We start from the raw sequence: 23,975 nt of genomic DNA, 5'->3' as shown, positions 1-23,975 counted from the left end.
ATCTCCTTGTATATTCATTAATTATAAAGTTTCATGCAAAGGTTATTGAAGCAAAATTGATCATCAATCACTAATGTAGGTGCCAGTAAGGTTCATGTTTTTTGGGTTATAACAGTTCGAACCATTCATCGATCTATATATATTGGCAAAATTGTAATGTTGGTGTTTTAAAAATCCCACAGACGGACGAATCCAATTGATATTATCACTAAATTATTCTTTATTTGTTTGATTTTCCTTCAAAGATAACATAGCTATATAGCCTAAAGAGTTTATTCGCTTTAGTGAATAAGTGAGAAAGGAAGCGAAAAGTAATGTAGTGAAGATTAAAATTCTTCTCTTTTTTGTGTTTAGGAGATTAAACATTTGCTTTGTAAAGGTAGGAGATTCTAAAGTTGTTAGTGAAAGTGAAGTTAGTCTCTTTATTTGTTATCACTGTCTGCCAATCTCTTGTTTAAGTAGCCATGTTCAGCTTGTGACCTGCTGAGAGCTCAGAATTTTGAGGTCATGTCTGCTTGTCCAAGACAACATGCAAGATTAATACCACAGCAGGAAATCAGTAACGGTATAAATGGACATAAGCAACATGACAACACAGCAACAGCTCCCAATTGATTCAAATCTTCCACGAGAAATTAGACTAGCTAGTAGAATGAGCTCAATTGTACAGATATATATATATATATATATATATATGCATGGGTGAAGGAGATTGAGAGATGCATTAAACAAAGCAATATGCAGCTGATCAGTTTACTACGATTCTTGTAAAAGTCGCTCACAGACAAAAAACCTACAAACATTTATTACTCTTTCTGTGAATGAGCAGAAAAGCAGCTAACTAAACATATGTGTTGTTACTTAATTAGAAAATCTAGTCAATGATTCAGTCAGAATCTGCTGCAATCCAGAAAAGTCTCCCCACGCCGGATCGCTAACCTGTGAAGTTGTACATGGAAAAGAAGTAATCAATGCACTAACTATAACCAGATACATACCTCATACATAAAAACCTAAACTGATTAAACAGCGTAATTTAGATGGTTTAGGGGATGATGAGACAAATGTAATTAATTACCTCAGATTGGATGGTGTAGACAAGCCTTCCGTTAACTTGGGTGGTAGCACAGCTGATTACAGTAAGCCCTTGTCCAAGCAGTATTTTTAGCAATCTTGATAGGACCAAACCTTGCTCCACAGAGCCACCCCTACTTATCACAATCTCAACGCCACCAAAGCAAGGGTGCACTGCAACTCGAGGACTTGTTGAAGAAGTTGATGAGCTAGCACTCAAACTGGGCAACGAAGACGTCCCGATCTTTAGCTCATCTCTTCGGCGGCCAAGTACTTTGATCCTCGTTTGTAGGTGTTTGATATAATTCACAGCTTCGTTCATATGTTCCGCCAACGAACGCTTTCCCTGAAAATATTCCACAAACAAAATATAATCCAAAGCAGATAAATAGATCAAAAATCTAGAAAGAGGAGAGAGAAGGGTTCATTCATGTATTATCCAACATAATAAAATCCAACAAAAACTGAGAAAGCAATAATAAAACCATTTTTCCTCTAAATCAACTGCAGTGAATACACAAGGCAGATGAGCTAAGTGGGAAGAAATATATAAAGTACAAGATCTTTAATTACCTTGATATATTCGAGAGGGAGTACGGATCTAAGTGATGCATAAAGGGCGGCCATTTCTTGCCTTCGCTTCTTTTCAATTTCTCTGTGCATCATCTTCTTTTTTCCATCATCATTAGACTTGTCTTGATTTTCTGCACTGTCTAAAGTCAATGCTAATGATGATTTTCTCTGCTGGCCTCCGGTATTAATGTTATTGAACATGCCGACATCCATTTGACAAAATCAGATCTTCTGAGATTCTATTTTGTTCGAATAAAGGAAGGAATAAATAGATGAAATACGGAGAAGACCAACTTGTATTTCTTTGCTGCAAACGAAACATTGTATATTATAGAATACTGTCAAAACTCTCTGCAAGTTTTATTTTCTTTTTCTCAGAATGGCAAAGAAGGCAAAATAGTAGTTAGGGTTTTAGATCTTGCATATGGACCAAATTAAAATCCCAAGATTCCCAAAAGTCTCTTCCCTGGCCTCGCTAGCTGTATTAAAATATTGCACCGTGCTTAACGCTTCCCATGTCATTTGTTTCTTTCACTTCTTTTTTTGCTTTACTTTTGGAAATTATTATTTTGCAATACATGGCATGATTGAAACCCTTTTTTTCCATAGAAAATGGCCACAAGTTTATGCCCAAAATATAAAACATTTTGAATAATTGGACACGTAACAAGCTTTTGTACTGCTGCCGATTTCTGTTATATGTTACCAAGCTGGCGTATATAAACAGAGATTCAATTGTGAAATTCCTCAAATAAGACATTTTTGTAGATTTCACTTTAAATTTTATTTTAATAATCTGATTCATAAGTTTTTATGTCTTTCCTCAAAGATTATCAACGCACAATATCATTCAAATCCAAACTGTTTAACCACTCAATTATATATATTTATGTTTTCTTATTAAAACACCTTGTTCGTTTTTCATCCCTCATTGTAATTGACAATCATATGGGACTCCAAGACAGATAGGTTTGAATGATCTTAAAAGGAAGAAAGTAAAACATGGTAGAACTATTATTAACTATAAATAATATACATATATATGTGTGTGTGAAAACCCACGAGTCCAACGATCCAAAGTATTATATAATCAACGCCATGCAACTTGTATGCCCGTACCAACTATCAATTGATGACCATGTTAATTACATTGAGTACCATAATTAAAGTCAAGTTGGGTCTAATTAAATTAATGGATAGATGTACACTCTCTAAAAGCTTAAACCGTTGAGACCATTAATTTCATCATGCATGTCTATCACATGGGTTTAAATTGATTTTCAAGTCCTGCTCAATCAAATGGTAGAGGGCACCCTGTAGGATTCACTGTGCTTAGTACTAATTAACAAAAAGTAATTAAAAATTGATCACAGTCTGATCTGGTACTAATCCTTCATTAGTAAGCTAAGAAGTAGCTTAATTATTCCATCACACATTGATAAGATAGGTTTCACAACCACTAGTAATATTAAAATAGATTCGCTACTTGATTTTGTCAGGAAAAACAATTAGGAATAGTAAGCTTAGCTGTTTCTTCGACCATTACAAAATATTTGTCTCAGAAATGCAACATTATCAACAACTCCTTGTCCAACTCATAAAGCACGCAGGCAATTTCCTAAGAGATCTTCTTGATACTGTTGGTGGTTATATGCTTCCTGTTTTTAGGGTCCTGCTGCACTGCACAGACACCTCCTTGCCCTCCGACATATAATTAATTTTCTCTTCCAGAAAGAATGTCTCAGTTCAAATTCCTTCTAATCAATTAAAAGAATTGAGAAAAGAATTGAGAAACAATCATCACTCATCAATATATACTGATTCGATACAATTATTAAATGGATAATTTATTTAGGTATGTGATCCACCACCTAATGTGAATGCTATTAACATTTGTACATAGGAACAGGGCAACGAAACGGGCATATTAAAAAAAAACTTTTAAGTGGCCGGTGAGGTCACTTTCTCTCTCTCTGTCTCTCTCTCACTCACACACACAGTCATCAGTCATCTTGTATCTGAAGAGAGATGTCAAACTTGAAGGAATCTTTGGGATCTTAGGCCCATCAAAGATTGATCATATCTACTTCTTTATATTAATCCTCCATACCCAATTTAGAGAGAAGGCTGAAGCTAGCTGTTCAATAATTCTCAACTTGTGCAATATATGATGTTTCCTTTACACCAAGGCAAGAAGCTGGTCTTCCAGACTTCATCTAATCCTCCCCAAAAGCACACAATTTCAGAAGATCGGATTCTTGGACATGCCATCAGCACAGGGAAAAGCCGCCGGCGGAAATTAGTAGCTGCTTTCAACTATGACATGATTGATCAGAATTCGAATGATCATAACAAGAAGAAGAAGATGATGATGCATAGGGAAAACGAAAGACAAAGAAGGCAAGAAATGGGTACCCTACATGCCTCACTCAGATCCCTACTTCCTCTTGAATTTATCAAGGTGAAGCACCCTGCCATCTCCTGTATTAATGATCTTTGTGTGCGTGGACTATATGTATCAAGGTCCTTCAGAACCAATATGATTTTTTTCTTTTTGGAGTCTATTCTTCGTAAAAATTGCGTTAATTTTTTACATCCAACATCGTGGTTTCGTACAATTATATGAATACCATTTGAGATTTAACATCAATTCCTCTAGCATCTCTCTCATGGCTAGCTGCAAGAATATGACTAGGGTTAATTATGTATTGGTTGGGAAATTAAGCAGGGAAAGCGTTCGATATCTGACCACATGAACGAGGCTGTGAACTATATAAAACACCTTCAGAGTAGGATCAAGAGATTAGATGCCAAGAGAGCTGAATTGAAGAAATGTTCCAATATAATTAGCACCACTGGCACTGACCATGGGGCTACTCCTGGAAGCTCCGATGGGCGTTCGCCAAGCTGTTTGACGGTCCACCCATGTTGTGGTGGAGTGCAAATCGTGATCAGTTCTAGGGGCTTCAGATCTTCAAAAGATGGCTTATCCTTGTCCTTCTCTATCTCAAGGGTTCTGGAAGTGCTGCTTGAACAAGGGCTTGCTGTTGTTAGCTGTGTTTCCTCCAAAGGAAATGACAGACTTCTTCATACTATCCAGTGCGAGGTTCGTCGTACTAGTCTAAGCTCCTAATAATTTATTGATATGTTTAGGTTTAGGGTTTGTGTATGTATGTTTGGAGTTTCCAACGTTGATCGGTTTTCCTGCATATAATCAAAATTTTCTTCTCAGGTAAATGATCTTGAAAGTATTGATCTTTCTGGCCTGGAGCAGAAACTAGCCGAACTAGTGTCTCCATTTTCATCCAGATGTATATCCGAGTAACTTAATTTTAGTATATTCATTCGCGTGGAGTATGCTGCCTCGATCTTACTGTCGTTATTATAGCTAGAATTGAACTTTGTTTAATGACTCTCAACAGTGACTTCTTAGTTACATTTTCCCTTGTGAAATTAGGTTAAGTGTTTGCTGATTTTGTGAAGCCTTCCCAAATGTTTCTGTAAGATAAAGGAAAGGAAGGAATGCCAAATCTCTCTGTTTATGTACAACTTCTCTAACTGGGCTTAATTTCGTGCAGGATATGTACTGTTGTGCCTTCCATAGTTTTTGAGAAAGGAGTTGGTCAGTTAAATTGATTCTTCTTCCTTTTTTTTTCATCCTCCATGGGAATGGGATCCTTGTGCAGTTGAAGTCATGAATTGAACTGGCATGAATTTTGTGCAGTTTAGGAAGATGATATCGTTTATTTATATGTGGGGAAGCAAATTATATCATATATATAGACTTTTATATATGGACCAACATTAATAAAATATATATGGCTCTTGTATGATAATTTATATACTCATTGGTACGCATGAAAAGTACATATTATATACTTCTTGTATTGGTAAAATATATATATACTTGTTGTATAGTTCATGATGTCAATGTGTATTCTGTTATGGTTTCTATTGTAGATATTAATACTAAGTTGAGAGCAGAGGAAGTGCTGCCTCTGCTCACCCATGCAATTAGTTTAGTGCTAAATCATGGACGGGCCTTGCCCCTTGAGGCTTCAATCCGAAACAAATAGTAAATGATGCATTTGTTCCAATATTTCTGCTTCTTCTTTTTCTTTTTTCTCTGAGTCTTCTTTTGATGTCATCAGTATTGGCGATGATCTTTCTTCTAAGCCTAGAATTGTAAGTAGCAGTTTACGTCTCATCTTGTTTCTTGAAGGCACATCACATTTGCAGTGCAGGATTATCAGGCTTTCGTCGTCTCCCTCCTGTAATTAATTATAAATTACTTACATGGACAGCTTCAGCGACATGTCGTGTGTGATTTTTAGCTACGCCAAAAGGCGACTTGTGAGATGTTTAAAATAAAAGTATAGACTGGGCTCGGAGACTAAAAGGAGCCATTGCAAACCTTGGGCCTGAGCCGTGGCCGTACATTTAAGTCTTAATCTGACTACTAATTCAAAAATCACCCACAAAATCGAGGTTACTGGCAACATTACAATTAAATTAGATCAGTAAAACATTACTTTTCTTCCACAATGACACAAACTAGTCAGCAATGTAAAATGCAAGCATCAATTTTTCTCCCAAGGCTATGAGAAGAATACTAAGAAATTATATTGCAAGGATTTGTCTTCATGTGCGCATGGTGACAACAAAGCTCAATAATACCTATTTACTGAATCATCTTTTAGACAGAGTGGCATCATCACAGGAGAATCGTCGTCCATGTTTAAATTTTTATCACCCTTTTCCAAACCTGGTTTATATGAATGTGTTTTTTTCCCTCTCTACCATTACCAAAGTGAAAAAAGAAAGTAAAAGGCATAGTCAACTTCGACGAAGCTACAGACAGGAATGATGAAAAGAAAGTTGCTCTCTTTTTCCCCTTTTCTTTTTCTTTAAGGCAAGAGGGGGTCAACCAAAAGAAGTTCATTATGCAGCAAGTTGCTCGGATTCAACTTGTACAGAACTTATTCAAATGAGTAAGCTTGCCTTATCGCTAAGAGAATGGGCCACTCCAAAAAAAAGCAAACGTGGAATTCCTGAAAGTCAGTGCAAGAGGAATATGACAAACTGACAATGTTTTCATCTTTACCTCCAATTATGATTACAAACACACGAAGATGAAAAATCTTTCGGATTTGTAGGCCATACCAGTAAAGAGATGAGCAAATGAAAGAAATTCCAATCATCTAAATTCATTAATGAGTTAATACAAATGAAAACTATTCCTTTTCCTTCCTTTCAATACACAAATCATCCATCATTCATAGTAATGATCTGTAGCAGTATACCACCTACTGTTAATGAAAAAACAATATCATACATTAGAAACTCACCGGACCTTTGTATGGGACTTAAATGGGAAGCGTGACTTAGCTGAAGTGGTTAATTCAGGCGGTAGTTTGGGTGGTTCCAACTCACCCGTCAGCATCCCCACAACCTCTTTCATTGAGGGCCGGCGAGAAGGCACCTTTTGCAAGCAAACCAATGCCACAGTGATGCAAAGGATCGCTTCTTCTCGAACCAAAGAATGAATGGACTTATCTACAAGATCAACAAGCTTCCCTGCACGGGCAAGATGGCGAGCCCACGACAACAAATTCGCCTTTTGGAACTCGGATAGAGGCGAATTGCTTACCTGCAGTGGCCGCCTTCCGGCTATAACAACCAATAATAAGACCCCAAAACTATAAACATCACACTTCTCAGAAGGATCACCACCATAACCATATTCCGGGGCAACATAACACACTGTCCCTCTCATGCTCGGAGTACTACTAATGCCACCACTCTTGGGAATTTCCCCAGAATCATGGCTATTATTTCGTCTCATTCCATCCAACCACCAATCAATACTACTCATACTGCCCCAACTCTTGCTCCTACTCTTCTTCTTCTTACTCTCCACATACAATTCTTCGTCGTCCGGCCAATAGTGATCCTCATTCTCATCAAAGCTCATTCCTTTTGGTTGCTTCTTGTCCTTCTTTTTCTTCTTCTTCTTTGCAAGTTCATCACAATACTCCTCCTTCCACCATTCCCTCGCAGGCCTTCTCTTTTCCTTGTTTGAATTTTTTGCAATCTTTTCCTCGTCCATTGATATCCACCACTCCAATCTCTTTCTATCCTTCTTCTTCTTCTTCTTCTTCTTCTCGCAATTCCCAACCATTTCACTGCTGGACGAAGCTGTGGTTCCCATGGGCCTATCATTCCCAATCTCTTTTCCAATCCACTCCATCACATAGTCCTTGACACCCCCACTGTCCTGTCTCCACCACCAATCTTTATTCACTCTCTGTTTCCCTCCGTCATCCAAACTACCCTTATCAAAATCTCCTTCTGGGGACACCGGAGACGGTGGCGTCGCCGACGTCTCCGGCGAAATTGGAAGCTTTGCTAGATTCTCCGGCGACTGATCAACACCGACATTGAACTCCTCAAACCCAGTAGTTGCCACACTCTCAGTTTCCTCAACCACAGACCCATAGTCACATCCACCATTAGTCTCCAGCTCCTCCTTCTTCCCCTCTACCCCATTATTGATCTTGCACACATCAATCACTACCTGACTCTCCGATTTCAACCTGGCAAGCCCAAAATCGGCAATCTTGACTGAGAAGTTGTGGTCCAGCAGAACATTACTGGGCTTCACATCACCATGAATAACAGGCGGGTCCAACCCATGCAGATACCTCAACCCTTTGGCTATATCAACCGCAATCGAGAACCTTTTTCTCCAGTCCATCAATTCAGGGCACTTCCGATGCAAGAGAGCATCCTGCAAATTCCCGTTACTCATGAACTCGTACACCAGCAGCATACGTCGTCGTTTGGGGTCGGAGGAGAATCCGAGGACGGAAACTACAAGCGGCGAGTCGAGCTTGGAGGCCAAGAAGAGCTCGTTCTGGAACTCGCGCTCGCCCTGAAGCGAGCCAGAGTCCATGACCTTGACGGCGACATCTTGGCGGGTGTGGGGGAGGGTACCGAAGAAGACGGAGCCGAAGCCGCCTTGACCGAGGCGGCGCTCGGGGGAGAAAGAATTGGTGGCGCGGCGGAGGACGGAGTAGGAGAGGCGGTGGGGAGGCTTGGAGTCCGATTCCGGGGCGGTTCGCTTCCGGGTGATCTTGCGACAGCAAACTACAAGGAAGAGGAGAAGCGAAAAGGCGGCGGCCGTGGCGGCGGAGACAGGTTGAAGGAGGTGACTGGTGCCGAGGGGTTGGGGTTGGGGAGCTGCGGGGGATGGGGATTGAGGGATTTGGCGCATCTTGAGCACCAAAACGACATAAAGATTGAAACTTTCTGAATTGCTAACAGTGAATCTTGCGACAATTCAGTGGCAGTTGGGAGGGAGGAGGAAGAAGAAGAAAGTGGGAGTTTTGTGTTAGTCTTTTGAGTTGTTGAGCTGTTCGTCTCTGTGTTTGTGCCGTGAATCACTGGATTGTGATGATGTGTTTTTCCTTTTTCCTATTTTTGGCGTGTTTTGTTTTGGTGGAGCTTTCCTTGTTTTTTTAGGGTATTGACCAATTTCGCTTTTTTATTTATTTATTATTATAAATATTTATTTTCCTTTTACCGTTCTTTTTTTCTTACGCTGCCGTCACTTGTCACTTTTTACTTACCTTGCTGCGTATTTGGCGCCTGTGCACCGTTGAGTCTCTTGTATAGTGTTTCTCATTTTATTTTTCTGTAAATTTGCGTTTTCCCACTAATTTGTGGCAAAATAATAATTTTAACAGAAACTCGCAATGCCATGTCTAATTATGATGAGAGAATTATTGATTCATTCTGGAAAAAATAAAATAAAATAATGGATTCGTGTATTCCTTTTAAAAAAAATATTATACGAAGATTGAAGATGTAGATTATATTAAATTTGAAGACGATGGATTATGTATTTGAATCTAATTCTTTAAATTGACTGAAATGAATCTTATAGTTGACTGATGTTACATAGTATTATTTAATTCAAATAGACAAATTATCAAATAATGTGTAAATCAGATAAATTGTATTGGCAAAATCAACTTTAACATGCACATCATAGAACGTTGATTAATGTTTTTAAAAATAAATAAAAAATTATACATGCCTCATCATCATTATTCAGGTGCGGTTACTTTCATCTCAAACAATAATGCATTATGCATGGGAAAAGGAAAAAGTTTAGACTTTCTACACACAAAAAAGAAGAATGCATAATTAGGATTTATTCCGAATAATCACATAAGAGAATTTAAGAGGCAAGTGATGTTATTATGTTGTTATTTATAGGCTTAGTCAAATTGGTTAGAGTTGATGTGCTTTCCACTCTGCACTCAAGTTCGATTTTCTCGTAGTTTAAACTATTTGTTGTATTAAAAAAAGAGGAGGATTAATAACTGGGCTCATTTGGTAATCATGTTTTTTTTAGGACATTTCCTATTGAGTACTAAACTCACCCACAATACACCGATACTATGACTCGAACACAGGATCTTGTTTGAGAAAACAATTGCTTCAAATCACTACACTAGTAGGTCTTTTACTATAAACATGTTTTTATCTACATTAGTAGGTCTTTTGCAATAAGCATGTTTTTATCGTGAAAGAAACATATATATATAAATAAATAAATAAATAAAAAAGACGTTAAAAAGCCCAAGAAAAAGAGAAAATAAATAAAGAAACAAAATGGAAGCATGTCATTTTCCTATTTTGGTTTTCTTCTAGGAAACGCCCCACTATTAACATTTTTTTTTTTTTTTTAAAGATGGGTGGCAATTGAATTTTCAATTAACGAACAATAAAAAAATAAAAATTACACCCTAGTGATTGTGTGATTGTGTCACGCACACCTCGGCCAACCCTAAAAGAAAAATAAAATGGGAGTACCAAACAACCCACTGCCAAAGTCTTTGGTTTCTTTCTTTTGTTAGGTTTGACTTTTCATCTTACAGGCTGCCGTTGTAGCTCATTTCTCATATGATGCTTGCTTGCTTACTCAACATTTTTTATTTTACAATCTATTAAAATTTTAATTGAATAAACTCTTTTAAATATCTCTATTCATTACTCAGTAAATACTATTTAACCCAAATTTCATGGATGTTAGCAAATGAACCAATATTTTATTTTAGTTTTTTAAATTAAGAAAACTAACTTAGATTAAGGGAACAAATAAAAAAAATTATCTTTCACTTTCTTTGTTGATGCTAAATTTATTTGGAAATTTATTTTATTTTTCCTAATGATACGATATTGAGGGGCCAGGAGGAGAGGTCAGCTTGATAAAAAAAAAATTTCTTTTTAAGAGGATCAGTTTTTATAATTTGAATAACTGACTATATTCAAGTCCTTTATTTATCCTTTTCTAGACTTTTTGTTCTTGGGTCAAAATTGGGAAAACCAGGAAAAACAACGTGGATTGCTACTCACCTCACCTGACCCAAATCTATCCATTCATTTATATTTTCTGTTTGCACGTACAAGTTTTTTTGTTTCTTAAGTTAAACATAATCCTTTTATTCCTTTTTATTTTCTTTTGACATTTATTCAGTAAGCTCTTCAATCCGGGAAATATTCCCTGAATAGTTACATATTTTCATTTCATTACGCTCATTTTATTTTTATCCCTATCTTTTTATAAGGGTGCATAAAAAGAAAGATAGAGAGAAATAAACAATAAATCGGATCTTTTTTAATGAGAGATAAATTGATATAAGGGGGGGAATTTGTATTTTCATATTTGAAGAATTTCCATCATATTTAATTTAAAGAGAAAAAAAAAGAATGAATGAATGAAAAATGAAGTGATAGGCTGTCACATCGTATTCAGAGAAAAACTTGGTTAAATTGTATCAAAGTCAAACATAATGTAGACTTTTTCAACTTAATTATGAGATTCCACGTGTGGAATTTTAGAGTTCCAACTTGTATTGTTCGGTCGGTCCTAGTGTGCTACAGCAGGTGTAGAGGAAATTCGTTTCACAAAATACAAACAAGCCGGTAAGGGTAAATCCAAGAAAATAAATATTAAATAGAGAAAGATGAAGAATATAAACATTTAAAATATGTTTCACTAAAAAATATCAATGTAAAAGAAAAGTATTATACAACGTGGTGGTCGACAACAACCGACCTGTCACTGCCTAAAAACAAAAGAGTACACATGATAACCAGCGCGCGCACACACACACAAAATAATCCACGTGGCTAGCTGGGCATCGTCTTCACCCAGTCAACGATGTTGACTGTTGATGAGATGGTCACACGTGCAAAGAATCCATAATGATCGGAAGAATGGGCTTTAACCTGGTCCTGATGAATTGAATGAGATAAGGTATAGCTCGTTTAGAATTGATCACATCACATGAGAGGTTTGCTTGCTTGTATACTTCTCTTGCATATCTTGAGAAAATTACAAGCCCATTAATAAAAGCCGGGCCTCCTCCATAAGCAATGTAGCCCTAGCGCCGACCTTTTAACAATACTGATGGACCTCCTCTCCAAGTTTCCAACCACCCCACCCCACCCTATTAATTTACACTAATAATTGTTTCTTAAATGCTCGGAATAATTGGTCAGTTAGTCCGAGCAATGTGCCCAACCTCTTACGCCTAAATTTGACTAATCCACTATAGAAGATAAATGATGAACAAGCAAACAATTGAACTTCTACCCCAATCTGTGTTCTGTATAGCATTTTGATGGGAGGGTCAACAAAGAGAGTGCTCGCTCATCAAACAAACATGCTGGATTGTGGATTCTGGTTGTGGAGCAATGTCATTTCCATATCAGAATTAGAGATTACGTCCTTGTAGGTACCATGTCCCAACAGTCTATACAGACACTAAACTACAGGTGGGGAAAGCAAATTATACACACAACTCAAGTTACCAGAACCATTCAAGCCTCGTATCTACAGCCTTAACGTTGGTTGATACAAGCGGCATTCTTCCGAATAGGGAGATGAAATCGTTGAGGCACTTGTTCCTCCTCTTGCTGTGCCTTTTCATGCTGCTCATTCCAGATGATCCAATCTCATACGTCTTCCCTGCACAGTTAGTGGCCCCAGCTTCAACATGAAAATTTTCCAACAAAAAGCCTTAGAGATAAAATTTCTTAGATTGAGGACGACCAAGAGCTAAAGAGTACAACGACAAAGTTTAGGAGAACCAACAACGGATGGCCATCATAGTGTAAAAACACAAATGTGATAGTTGGGTTGGTGCCGTAAAGTAAAGGGATTTGAAATTCGAATATCTGAGCACTTTTGCTGAGCAGAAAATGTTATTTGAACCCAAAAACTAACATCAGTATCATCAGTTTAGATATATTGAGGAACAATGTAAAGAGAAGCAGTTACAACTTACAACTAAACAGCATTTATTAAGGAATTTGTCCAAAACACGCCTCTGAAATTCATACATAGGATGCACCTTGTTATAATGCACTCAAGAATCAAGATCTTCTAGAAAAAAAAATTCTATTCGAAAAAAAAAAAAACCTTAGTGGGTTCTTGTCTAAAACCAATAGGCCTCCTCTCCAATTTTGCAGCTAATTTGATGACAGATTGTATAAAAACTTAGGTATTAATATACATATGGTAATGGTCTTTCAGTCCTGATCTCCGCAAGCAGAAATTTGTATGACATAAATCTTTAACCAAACTCTATGACACACGCTTGTCAGGTCAGACCGACGGATATACAGGTTGTTATTTGGACGGTTTAATTAGTGAATTAGTGTTAGTTTTGACAGTCTGAATTGTTAGCCTCACTGTTCTATTTGCTAAGAGGAGGTGGATGTCAATCATGCAAAGCTCTGTAGTACTTAAAAGGCTGCACATCCGCTTTTGTTCATTGTATTGAAATCCGTATTCTTATTGACTGAGGAGGACTTCATTTCTCTCTAACTTTCTTCACAGGTGAAGGTGCTTAATTTTTTTACTGATGAATGAGGAAGTAAACAAGGGGAAGGTTGTCAAGCAGAGTACTCAAACTTGTTTTCAACCAAGCAGAAAGTTGTCAACTAGAGTGCACATCCAACAAGAGCCTCCGTCAATAATTACCAAAGCTATTGATGGATGCAGGGTGTATTGACCATGCAGAATACAAGCTATTGTGAAACTTTATAGTAGTTATAGTCATTTGGAAAACTAACACAAACCCTGAGGCTCATCCAACGTAGTTTGCACATACATACATGTTAAGAAAAGAAAATCCAAAATACCTTTCACCCAAATTGGAGGAGCACCGGTGGCATTAGCGACAAGCAATGACATAGCAATATCTTCACAGTTTCTGCACAATCGAGCACAGAAAATCTTAAGTATAATAAGCAGCACACAAACAAATGAAGCCCCCAAACCCAAACGAAAAGATAGCCAACACATGTACATACCTCTCCCTGGTGACATAGTCACGGATAGATGAGGGCATATTGTTGGTATACAAATTCAAGTAGTTCCTATGAAAGAATGCAGCTTTGGGAAGAAGCAGACTATATGTGCCCATCCACCAAACGGACCACCACCCCCCATACGTATATTTCTCTACGCCACTCTTCTGTTTAGAATTCAAACACAAAGATTAACCAAAATTACAATTAATCAGCACAAAGCTCAACCAAAAACTCAGGCACACAAAAGAGCAAAAATGCTAACCTCCTTATCAAGCCAATGCATGCGAGGAACAAACCCAATCATAGTGTTGGGTGCAGATTGCCAGACCGTGAAAGCAAAATCCAAAGTGGAACAGGGGACTTTTACATCATCATCAACAGAGAATATGGCGTCTGATCTAAGGTCCTGAATTGGCTTAAACCGATTGTTCAAATCGTCGTCTTGGCTCATGCTAAACTTAAAGTTGGGTTTTTTCGCTGCTTGTGACTTTGAAAATGCCATCTTTTCGAGATGGTATTTCATAGATTCTGAGGGTGGTTCGCTGTCCGTCCACACCACATGAATTGCTTCAACGCCACCACATGACGCATAGTGCCCAATTGATTGCTTCAAAGCTGAGCTTCGCTTCCATGTGTTCATAAGCACCGTATATCCACCACCTCTGAAGATTATTTCTCTTTTGGTTAGTTATAAGTTCAGAATTTTCGGAATTTAATTATGAATTTACGAATGAAATTAGATTTGGTTACCTAGAACTGGTGTTGGGGTTAGGGTGGGGAGGGACCCAACCCATCACAGAACTAAGCCTGGAGGAGGTGACCAAAACGACGACGGAGAAGATGACAACGCACACAACGAGCTTGAGCTTAGCCGCGCAGACCAGGCTTCGGAGCCGCCGAACGAGCTGGGAGCGGCCGGTGTAGACGCCTCTGGCGGCGGCTTTCTCCTTAGCCGGAGAGTAGATTCCGCCGTTCATGTCGGCTGCGGCTATGGCTGAGGCCACTGCACCGGTCGGCCCGGCGTCGCGGATGCCAATGATCGTGGACATTGGATTGAATTCAACTGAATGTCGTCAAGCTCGGACGGTCGTGATGTTTGGAGTAGAGATGGTCATCGTGATGCGTGCAGATGGAAGACCCAAGACAGTTGAGCACTTGTCCACTCCCCCAGCTGGACTTTACAGTTGGGAGAATGCTACGTGTCAGAATGTCATAAACGAGTGCGTATTTGGTGACAGACGGTGCGTTTCAGTTGTGAATTGGGCTACAACTTGAGTCATGTTGGAATTCTCTTGCTAGATGGCTCAGATCTTTTGGACTACAGCCCATACAAGGAAAAATATGCACTTGGATAATTTAAACCTCTCTTCCTCCTTGCAAAATGAATTTTTTTAAATTTTTTTAGTTAATTACATTTTTCTCATGGAAGAATTTGCTATACTCTCATTTCTCCACGAGTGTCTAATGTATTGTAGACTTCAAGTATATCAACAATTGAAAATTACAAACCTCCAAATACTTCGTAGACTTTACATGCATCAACGATAAAAAATTATAAACTTATAATATCTAACGATTGACCAATAACACACTTTATTTGTCAATTATAAGTCACATTTCATGTCAATTATGAGTTACATTTCATGTAAATACCCGAATCTTGAAACCTTATAATATGCACCTTAAAATTTAGGCTCCCTGGCTATGTTATTTTGCTATTTTAACCTTCCATCACATTTTCCGTTATATTAGAGAACATTCAAGCATTTCACTAAACATTTGGTTTAAAAAGAAATCGCTTGTCCAATTGAACAACCACAATTATTCTCCCAATGTAACCCTTCATAGTGAAAATAATGCAATTATAAATTCCCACATATTCTTTTGCTTCTATTCTTCAATTAGCCACTTTTCAAATCGACAACCATGACACTCATATCGTCAAGGCTTCCACGAGCAAATGCGAGGCGGCAGAGCAGCGAAGCTGCTAGGTGGCTTTTAGAAGATAGAAGCACAGGGCCGTTTATATGAGAATCAACTACAGCAACAATAGGACTAATATGGCTGTCATCTCTAAGACACCTGCAAGCCACTCTGCAAGCCATGTCATCCGACATCACATTCCAAATACCGTCGTTCGCCAAAATCAAGCACTCATCTCGCTCTACTTCTCTTTTTATGATGGAAATCTCAGGTTCCAATGTCACCACTGGTTTCAAAATGTGGCGTTCATCACCTGCTCATTAATTTCCAATCAATTAATCAAATAATTAGCATCAAGAAACATGTACTTAGATTAATGCTTAATTAGAAGAGATACAATTGTGCCTCATTTGGTGGTTAGGATAAGTAGTAAGATTAGATTAGCTTAATTGAATGTCATTTTGGTGCTCGAAAATGATCCTATGGTGGTTGAATGTGGTTGAATGTCATTTTGGTGCTCGAAAATACAAGATAATCCCACCATAAATAATCCTATTGTGTGCATTTTGATAGCATAATTTGTCCTATTTTATAGGTGAGATATATGATCCAACTATTCCAACACACTAGCACGAAGTTAAAATCAGAATACGGAACACTATAATGTCAATAAAAGATACTTATTCTTTCCAATCCAATACCCTTATGCATTGAGCGACACACAACAAATGGTCGCGATACTGTGAGTATTCAATCCTATTTATCAAATATTAGAAGATTTACTTACTTGGACTCAGATAATGAAACATGTTGAGAATTCCATATACACGCACGCCATTGTGATAGAACAACCTTTCACGCTGCGACCAATTAAAGTAAGATGTAAAAGTATAATTTTTGTACTATTTAGCAATTTTATTGATGTGAATTAATTGGAGGCAGTTTGTGTTACAAAGTGAACCTTGTGATCATGGGAGAGTGGGAAAGGACTCCCGGCGCGGGCAAGAACGGCGTGTGTGGAACCAGACTTAGCAATCACAATATGCTGAGCTGTCAAAATGGCCACGACAGCAGTGGACCCCGCAACTGGCAGCGCATTGATATTGGGCTTGCACCCGCATGTGTGCCCGATATTCCCACAAGAGCAGGCGTCCTGGGCCAGCCGGTGCATCCTCTCGAAGCTCCTCTCTAGGGCCGTCCGTACCAGAACAGGCCACTTCGCCTCTTCCTCCTGCGAAGAACCCAAGCCCAAGTTTTTATCACCATTGGCACCCCCTGACGCGTAGAACACTCGCCTTAGCTCCTCTGCTACGAATTCGTGCATCTGTTGTTTGCAAAGCGCGGAGACCTGAAAGTCAGCACATGATTAATTCAATTAATCACATCATAAAATGAGATTAATGAAAATTGGGTATTTTTGAGATTTTTTTTATAAAAAAAACGTACATGAGGGTGTCCATGACCATCGTAGACAGCGAAGAAATGCATAGGCCGACCACTGCCGGGAACATCATCGAAATCGAGCCGACAAAAGTCCTCCTTGACGAACACCGTATCGTAGTCATCCGTACTGATCTGAATCTGATCTGGACGCCTAGTCAGCCAAATGGTTCCAAACTCCGGCATCGGATTATGATGAAGCCAATAGCGCGGAACCAGTACAGCTGGCCGCAGCACCACCGCATGGTGATCATCAGTTGGCTCCACTGCCTCCGTCCCATCCTCCTCCTCCTCAAAATTCAGATTGATATTATTATTTTGCCTCCGTTGTACATAATCAGATAACAGACAAGTCTGCTCATGGTCGTCTGAATTGTTCTGATCATGGCGTACAGGGAGGTAGTAGTGGCCGGAGTAGGACCACCGTGCCCGCCTGATATCGATTCTCCTGCGACGGCGCTGTCGGCATTGCTCCGGTGTGTCAAACTCCCACTCCTTCCTCAGCACCATCTTGGACGAAACAAGCTCAGCTCGCTGCCTTGTCATATCACTTCTAGCTAGCTACCTACCCAGTAGCTAGTTGGTTGATTATGGTGTGAGAGCGAGGTCTGGACTGGAGAGACTCAGAGAGAAGATATAAAGATAGGGGATGATGGGATTGACGAGAGAAACGTGAAGGTGAAGGTCCTGTAAGGAGGAACTTGGTGACTCGTGGAAGGAGACCAAGGTTGGGAAGCGCCACGAGAATGCTCTGCATGAGCCATGAAGCCACTACGTGGGGCCTTCTTGCTCTTGCTGCAACCGTCGATGTCAGTGACCAGTTATGTCCACGTCATTCTTTTGTGGCACTGAGTGACATAGATAATCTTAAATTTCTTAAATATTTTTTTTTTTCACTGTGAAAAATAAAAAGAAAAGTGTGAAGAAGAGGCAGCTTTGACTGGGCCAAAGTGCACTGGTGTAGTTTGGAAATGTATATGGCCCATATAAAATGGGTGTATTATTGTTTAGCCGAAAGTGCAAGAGGATCCAGAACAAGAATTCTATGGCGAGGGCACTTCTTTAATGGCAGTCCCATCTAAATACAGGCCTAATAGCAGCCTTTGAGATTTGAAGAGATTTCAAATGAAGACTGCTCAGAAGGCTTTTAAGTTTTCTGCAATTTTCTAGGTTCAAAGTAACATGCCCCGTAAGATTATTAATTGACGAGGGCAGTTCTTTAATTGCAGTCCCATCTAAATCAAGCGCTTGTAGCTCCTCCGTAATAACTGAAATCTCTGGAAACTTCTCAAGACTTGAGCAGCCAGAAAGATTAACTACTTTAAGAGATTGAGCAACTATGATAGTTATTCATCGTGGCTGCAAAATGACTAGAACTCTACCAACTGCAGAAAACATGTGCTCTGCATTCTCAAATTATATGCGAATTGAGCAACTATGAACTTATATTATAATCTAGTTCTGAACCACAACGATTGAATTTGCATACGAATTCGACATTGCATTACACATGGTTGCTCTGCTCGTGTTCTAATGTTGATCACTTGCACTAGCAGCAAGCTGGATTATAATGGTAACAAACCACTTGAAGAGCAACAGATGAGTGAACTTCTTGGCTCTTTTACACAAAATTTGTTTATTCAAAAGCACTAAAACCCACATTCAGATTCATTCATGTCAGGAAAAAAAAAAAATCTACTGAAAGATTCACAGTGGAGGCAGCCACACGACAACAATTGGGCTTCTCACTCTGTGCACTCCATCCTTCCACACCAACCCTCCAAACTCAGGAGTTGCTTGCCGAGATTTTGTAGTGAAGGTGATTTTATAAGACAGCTTTTGATTGGCTCTGGTGAACTTCAGGGTCCGTGGCTCCACTTTAACATAAGCACCTTTGAATGGTGAAACTATGGCATGGTAATTCGACACCGGAGGGCCAACATTAGTGACTGTTCTGTGAAGGGTCAAAAGAGAAACATTGGTTCTCTCTGGGAACACAACAGAGATTGCTGGATAGTTCAAGTCCCCTGGGCTGGCCAGAGCGTGCTTGCAGCTTCTGTTTGAGTACTTGGTGAAAACTTTGAGCTGCATTGGGGTTAGCCTTTGTGTACATAGAAATTCAAGATAATCCTGAGCCTCAATGTCATAAACCAAACCTGGGTCAAGAGCTTTCCTTGGGTTTATGTGCCCGGCGCCGTGATCATATGGCGTCGAAGCCTCAGCTGCTGAGGCATCTTGCAGAGGCTTATGCGTGTTGTCGTGAACATATGCAGTTGTCATCAAGGCAGATTTTATTGCTGCCGGGCTCCATTCGGGGTGCCTAGCCTTGAGCAAAGCAGCAATGCCGCTCACATGAGGGCATGACATTGAAGTCCCGGACAATATATTGAACTTCACTCTGCGGTGATCTGTTGGCAAGCTTGAAGGACCTAATGCTCCAGTCCAAGCAGCAAGAATGTTGACCCCTGGAGCCACCACATCCGGCTTGAGAATTTCAAGGCTCACAAAATTGGGTCCTCTGGATGAAAATGCTGCCACAACTGGAGATGGCCTAACCCCAGTTCTCGTCCCAAGAAATGCCAGAGTTGCAGTGGCTCTTGGACTTGTTAAAGCATAATGCTTTATTGCTTTTGCTTCAGTTTCTCCTACAGCTACTGCTGGAACAAGGTGACAATCTGCAACAAGTTCCTCTCCATTTGCGGCTGTGTTTGCCAAAATCATGCCTACTCCTCCTGCATCTTTCACCACCTGTCCCTTCTGCACTCTGGGGCTAATCCCTCGGTCACAAATCACAATTTTCCCAGCAACAACACGCCGATCCAAAGTTCCCTCCAAACACAACGAGCTTGGATCAGGGCTTGTTGAATTATCGCCCATGTACACAACAGGGTATTGCTTATTTGTTGACAGCATCATTCTGCCTTTGTAGAGTGAAACCCCAGTCACAGTTCTGCCATTTCCAAGCTTAACAGAAGATGGGAAATCTCTGTCCATGGTGCTAGCACCAACTGTGGTTATCCAAGGGGACACATTGGTGAGACTAACAGGGTCTGGTCCTCCATTTCCAGCTGAGCACGACACGAAAACCCCCATCTCCATAGCCCCAAAAGCAGCTATGGACAAACTGTCCCTGTAATAAGCTGACACTCCACCACCCAAAGAAATAGACAACACATTGACCCCATCAGCCACAGCTTTATCAACTGCTGATAGAATATCAGAGCTGAAGCAACCACCAACCCAACAAACTTTATAAGCTGCAATTCTCGCACCGGGTGCCATTCCTCTGGCTGTCCCATGAGCATAGCCAAGAAGATTAGCACCGCGCACTGGAGAGCCAGCAACAGTAGCTGCAGTGTGTGTTCCATGCCCATCTTGATCTCTAGGTGATTTAAACTCTGTTTGCTCATTGATCTTCCCTGTGGCAGCTTCATAACCATGGTAGAAGATTCTTGCTCCCACAATTTTTTTGTTGCAGTTGTGTTTGGAGAAGCCTCGGCCAGTTTCACAAGCTCCTTTCCAGTAAGCCGGCACCGGGGACATGCCAGTGTCGTTGAAGCTCTGGCTCTCGGGCCAGACCCCTGTGTCAAGCACACCCACTATGACATCATGGTCAGTGACTCTTTGAGACCATACGGTGGTGGTGCTGTCATGTGGTTCAAGCCCAAGGAACAGAGGGCTCCTTGTAGTGTGGAGTTGGTACTTTGTGTCTGGGAAAATAGCCAAGACTCCATCTTGCTCCTGTAGCCGCTCAGCCTCTTCTTCACTCAACCGAGCAGCAACTCCATGAAAAGCATTCTGGTAAGTGTAAATTACCCTTTCTTGATCATGACCTCCATCTTCTTCATTTTCTGGTTTGAAGACAATTGAGTTTACTTTAGACGAGTACCAGTCTAGATGATTGGTGAAAGATTCTGGCTTGGCTGACTTGTCCATTTGGACAATGTAAGTCTTGTGTGCAAATTGGGTTTTGGCAGAGAAGGCAATGCTGAAGAACAGGCAGTTTGTTAGTATCAAAACCAGCCATTTTACTGGTTTTTGATCAGCCATTTTGATCAGGCAAGGAAGAAGAACTGTTCTTCCTTGAAGAATGAAGTAAGGAAGAGGCAGTAGAGTGGGGAGTGAGGAGGATTATGAAAATGGAATTTGGAGGCTTGAAATATCAGAGAGAAAGGAGGGGCCTTTACTGTTGTGGGCATCTTGTGCAGGCAATAAAGATGGTTGGTTGTTTCATGAATGCACAATGGGCGAGTAGATTTTGAAGAGCTGGCTAGTGGTTGTCAACTTGTCATGGTACAAGACAAATTCATTTCGATCGTAAACAAAAAAAAAGAGTTAATAATTAAACCAATGTGAATCATATATATATGTATAGGATCTTTATCATATATTTCTTTTCTGAACACTAAATTATACCAGAAAACATTATAATTTAGTCTCTGATCTTCATTTTATGAAAAGGGTTTTAGTCAGCAAAACCAACATTGCCATCTACTGGTGGTGATCAAAATATTATGAGGCAGCTTCACAAGATGCTATATGGTAAGAGTGAGAGTTGTACAGAAACTCCTTTAATAGTGGTAGGGCTATATGGTCATCCAGTCCTACAACGGTCACAAGATGCTGGTAGACTCATGGTCTGAGTTTTCTCTGCAATTGGTATGTGAAAAAAATAAACGGCCATGTGTGAATCAATATTGATGCTGCATATCATCTGCGAATGATTTTTTTTTTTTTTTGTTTCAAACAAAGCTAATTAAGCCTGGTAATGTAGGTGATATATAGTCAAACTATTGCCCTTCGGCAAAGCTATTGCCTACAATCCTACTTGGGAAAATGAAATAAATTAATGGTTTTGTTTTCAAACAAGGCACGGCTTTATTCTCAACTTTTCCTGTCAAACTCAAATTTCCAAGACATTGCAGAATCTTACCAAATTATGCTGAGCATAACTAATAAGAGCTTTCACAGTGGGGAGTTTATTTTCAAGGGTGTAAAGCCACTTTTACATTCCATTTACATTTTTGTGGGGTGTAAATATGTTTTTTTGCTCCAATGAAAAACTATGTAAATTTAAAGATGTATAATTAATTTGTTTGTCTTAATTCGTTTTTGTGTTAAATTTGTATTTTGTGTTTACTTTATAAAATTAATTTTTTTTGTATTAGATTAATTTTATTTTTTTAAATAAATAGACCTAAAAATATTTAAATTCAGAGAAGATATAATTTCATCCAAAAAGATTCGTTGGATTGTAAAGTATATTTAATCTGAACCGTTGGTATCTTATCAAAATACAACATGATAAAATTTGATCTTATCTTCAACCGTTGGATCGAATTCTCTTATCTTCATATCAACTCTTGGATCAGATTTTCTTTTCTTCATCTCACCCCTTTGATTCTTACATCAGATATTTTTTCTCTCCTTTTTTTCAGTTAGATCCCACCTACAAAAAATATAAAAAAAAAAATATACAATTACATTTAAATTTACATCTCATGGTAGAGATGTAATATACATTCATCTACACCCTTATTGCGGATGATTATTGTTGAAGAGGGTATATCTATTTGTTGCACATAAAAATTCAATTATTGTTGGTTGGGTTGGAAGATGAGGTTGGATGGCGAGCAAATATGACAGCTCAATGGCACAAGTCCATATCAAATGAAAAAAGGTACATTAAATTCTCCTTTATGTGAGAACAGTAAATACACACATGGGGGTCAGAAAAAATGCCCACCTTTACATTATTTTTTTGTACGTAAATAGGGTGGAGAGGATATTTTGGAAACCCCATACGGCAACCTCAGCCACCTACTTGGGTGTTTTGGACGGTGATCTTAACTATAGAGGTGGCGGTGGTGGTTTTAGCAGCCGGCAATGACATGGTTCATGGTACCAGTAAATGCTACAAAAATTAAGTAGATTTAGATTTAGGATGTGTAATATAATATCTAGCGTTGGTTTTAGCTGCCTAAACTGATAATTGCTGATAATAATTGATCATTTTGGTCAGCAGTTAATAGCTTCATCTTCATCCTACCAAACTCATTACCCTAAACCGTGTAAGACATTAATTTCTTCTTATTATCACCGCCAGTATTGCAGTGGCAGCGGGTAAAATTGCAGGTTACATTGGCGAGCTATATTTGGTTTTTACGAGGGGAAAAAAAGTTAACAGGTTATGTATGTACTCTGCTAAAAATGTAAAATATTTGCACCATATTTACTGCTCTCAACGTCTACATTAAACTCTCTTCTTCCAGCATTCAAGGCTATCAATTTTTTCGTTTTTCGAGGGGAAAAGAAAAATACTGGTATGGAACTTGGAAGTATAAGTAAATAATTTACATGAATGTTATTTACAAAAGTTCATGTTCTTCAAGTTTTAAACAATTTGCCAACAGTCTAGTCTAGTGAAAAAAAGTCTTGACTTGTAGATCAGATGTCTTAGTTTTAAATCTCCACAACATCATAATTGTGTGTGAGTGATAAATTTCTCTCTTTTGTAGTTTAGACTAACGCTTGTACTAAAAAACAAAAAAATAAATTTCCACAATTTTTTT

At 39.0% G+C, this 23,975-nt stretch overlaps 6 protein-coding genes across 9 annotated transcripts; 1 reads left to right on the top strand and 5 right to left on the bottom strand.

Moving 5' to 3' along the window:
* Positions 725 to 2,029, bottom strand: LOC18785722 (transcription factor bHLH120). Its single transcript, XM_007220987.2, has 3 exons — positions 1,648 to 2,029; positions 1,079 to 1,420; positions 725 to 939 (listed from the first exon to the last, which is right to left on the bottom strand). Exons 1-3 carry the CDS (start codon positions 1,858 to 1,860, stop codon positions 862 to 864), a joined length of 633 nt encoding a protein of 210 aa, XP_007221049.2. The 5' UTR covers positions 1,861 to 2,029; the 3' UTR covers positions 725 to 861.
* On the top strand, positions 3,561 to 5,592 carry LOC18787436 (transcription factor bHLH36). 4 transcript variants are annotated; one of them, XM_020557065.1, is made up of 4 exons: positions 3,562 to 4,108; positions 4,373 to 4,753; positions 4,880 to 4,958; positions 5,226 to 5,592. In XM_020557065.1, coding segments are annotated over exons 1-4 (756 nt in total). In that variant the 5' UTR covers positions 3,562 to 3,814; the 3' UTR covers positions 5,228 to 5,592. The 4 variants fall into 4 exon arrangements, with proteins under 4 accessions (XP_020412655.1, XP_020412654.1, XP_020412652.1 ...); XM_020557066.1 differs by lacking the exon at positions 4,880 to 4,958 and having other exon boundaries at positions 3,561 to 4,108; XM_020557063.1 differs by having other exon boundaries at positions 3,565 to 4,108; positions 4,880 to 5,592.
* On the bottom strand, positions 6,723 to 9,363 carry LOC18784780 (receptor-like serine/threonine-protein kinase At4g25390). Its single transcript, XM_007220835.2, has one exon. It carries the CDS (start codon positions 8,921 to 8,923, stop codon positions 6,992 to 6,994), a length of 1,932 nt encoding a protein of 643 aa, XP_007220897.1. The 5' UTR covers positions 8,924 to 9,363; the 3' UTR covers positions 6,723 to 6,991.
* Positions 12,311 to 15,227, bottom strand: LOC18786692 (glycosyltransferase family 64 protein C4). The gene is made up of 5 exons (XM_007218108.2): positions 14,791 to 15,227; positions 14,303 to 14,702; positions 14,041 to 14,204; positions 13,870 to 13,940; positions 12,311 to 12,691 (listed from the first exon to the last, which is right to left on the bottom strand). The coding sequence occupies exons 1-5, from the start codon at positions 15,087 to 15,089 to the stop codon at positions 12,531 to 12,533; spliced, it is 1,095 nt and encodes a 364-aa protein (XP_007218170.1). The 5' UTR covers positions 15,090 to 15,227; the 3' UTR covers positions 12,311 to 12,530.
* LOC18786410 (probable protein phosphatase 2C 75) lies at positions 15,784 to 18,233 on the bottom strand. The gene is made up of 4 exons (XM_007220081.2): positions 17,410 to 18,233; positions 16,925 to 17,311; positions 16,751 to 16,823; positions 15,784 to 16,276 (listed from the first exon to the last, which is right to left on the bottom strand). Exons 1-4 carry the CDS (start codon positions 17,947 to 17,949, stop codon positions 15,942 to 15,944), a joined length of 1,335 nt encoding a protein of 444 aa, XP_007220143.2. The 5' UTR covers positions 17,950 to 18,233; the 3' UTR covers positions 15,784 to 15,941.
* On the bottom strand, positions 18,831 to 21,738 carry LOC18785706 (subtilisin-like protease SBT1.3). The gene has a single exon (XM_007219799.2). The coding sequence runs from the start codon at positions 21,451 to 21,453 to the stop codon at positions 19,111 to 19,113; it is 2,343 nt and encodes a 780-aa protein (XP_007219861.1). The 5' UTR covers positions 21,454 to 21,738; the 3' UTR covers positions 18,831 to 19,110.

Source organism: Prunus persica, chromosome G2, assembly GCF_000346465.2.
Source record: "Prunus persica cultivar Lovell chromosome G2, Prunus_persica_NCBIv2, whole genome shotgun sequence".
Classification (NCBI taxonomy): domain Eukaryota; kingdom Viridiplantae; phylum Streptophyta; class Magnoliopsida; order Rosales; family Rosaceae; genus Prunus; species Prunus persica.
This window is presented reverse-complemented; position numbering and strand designations above follow the sequence as displayed.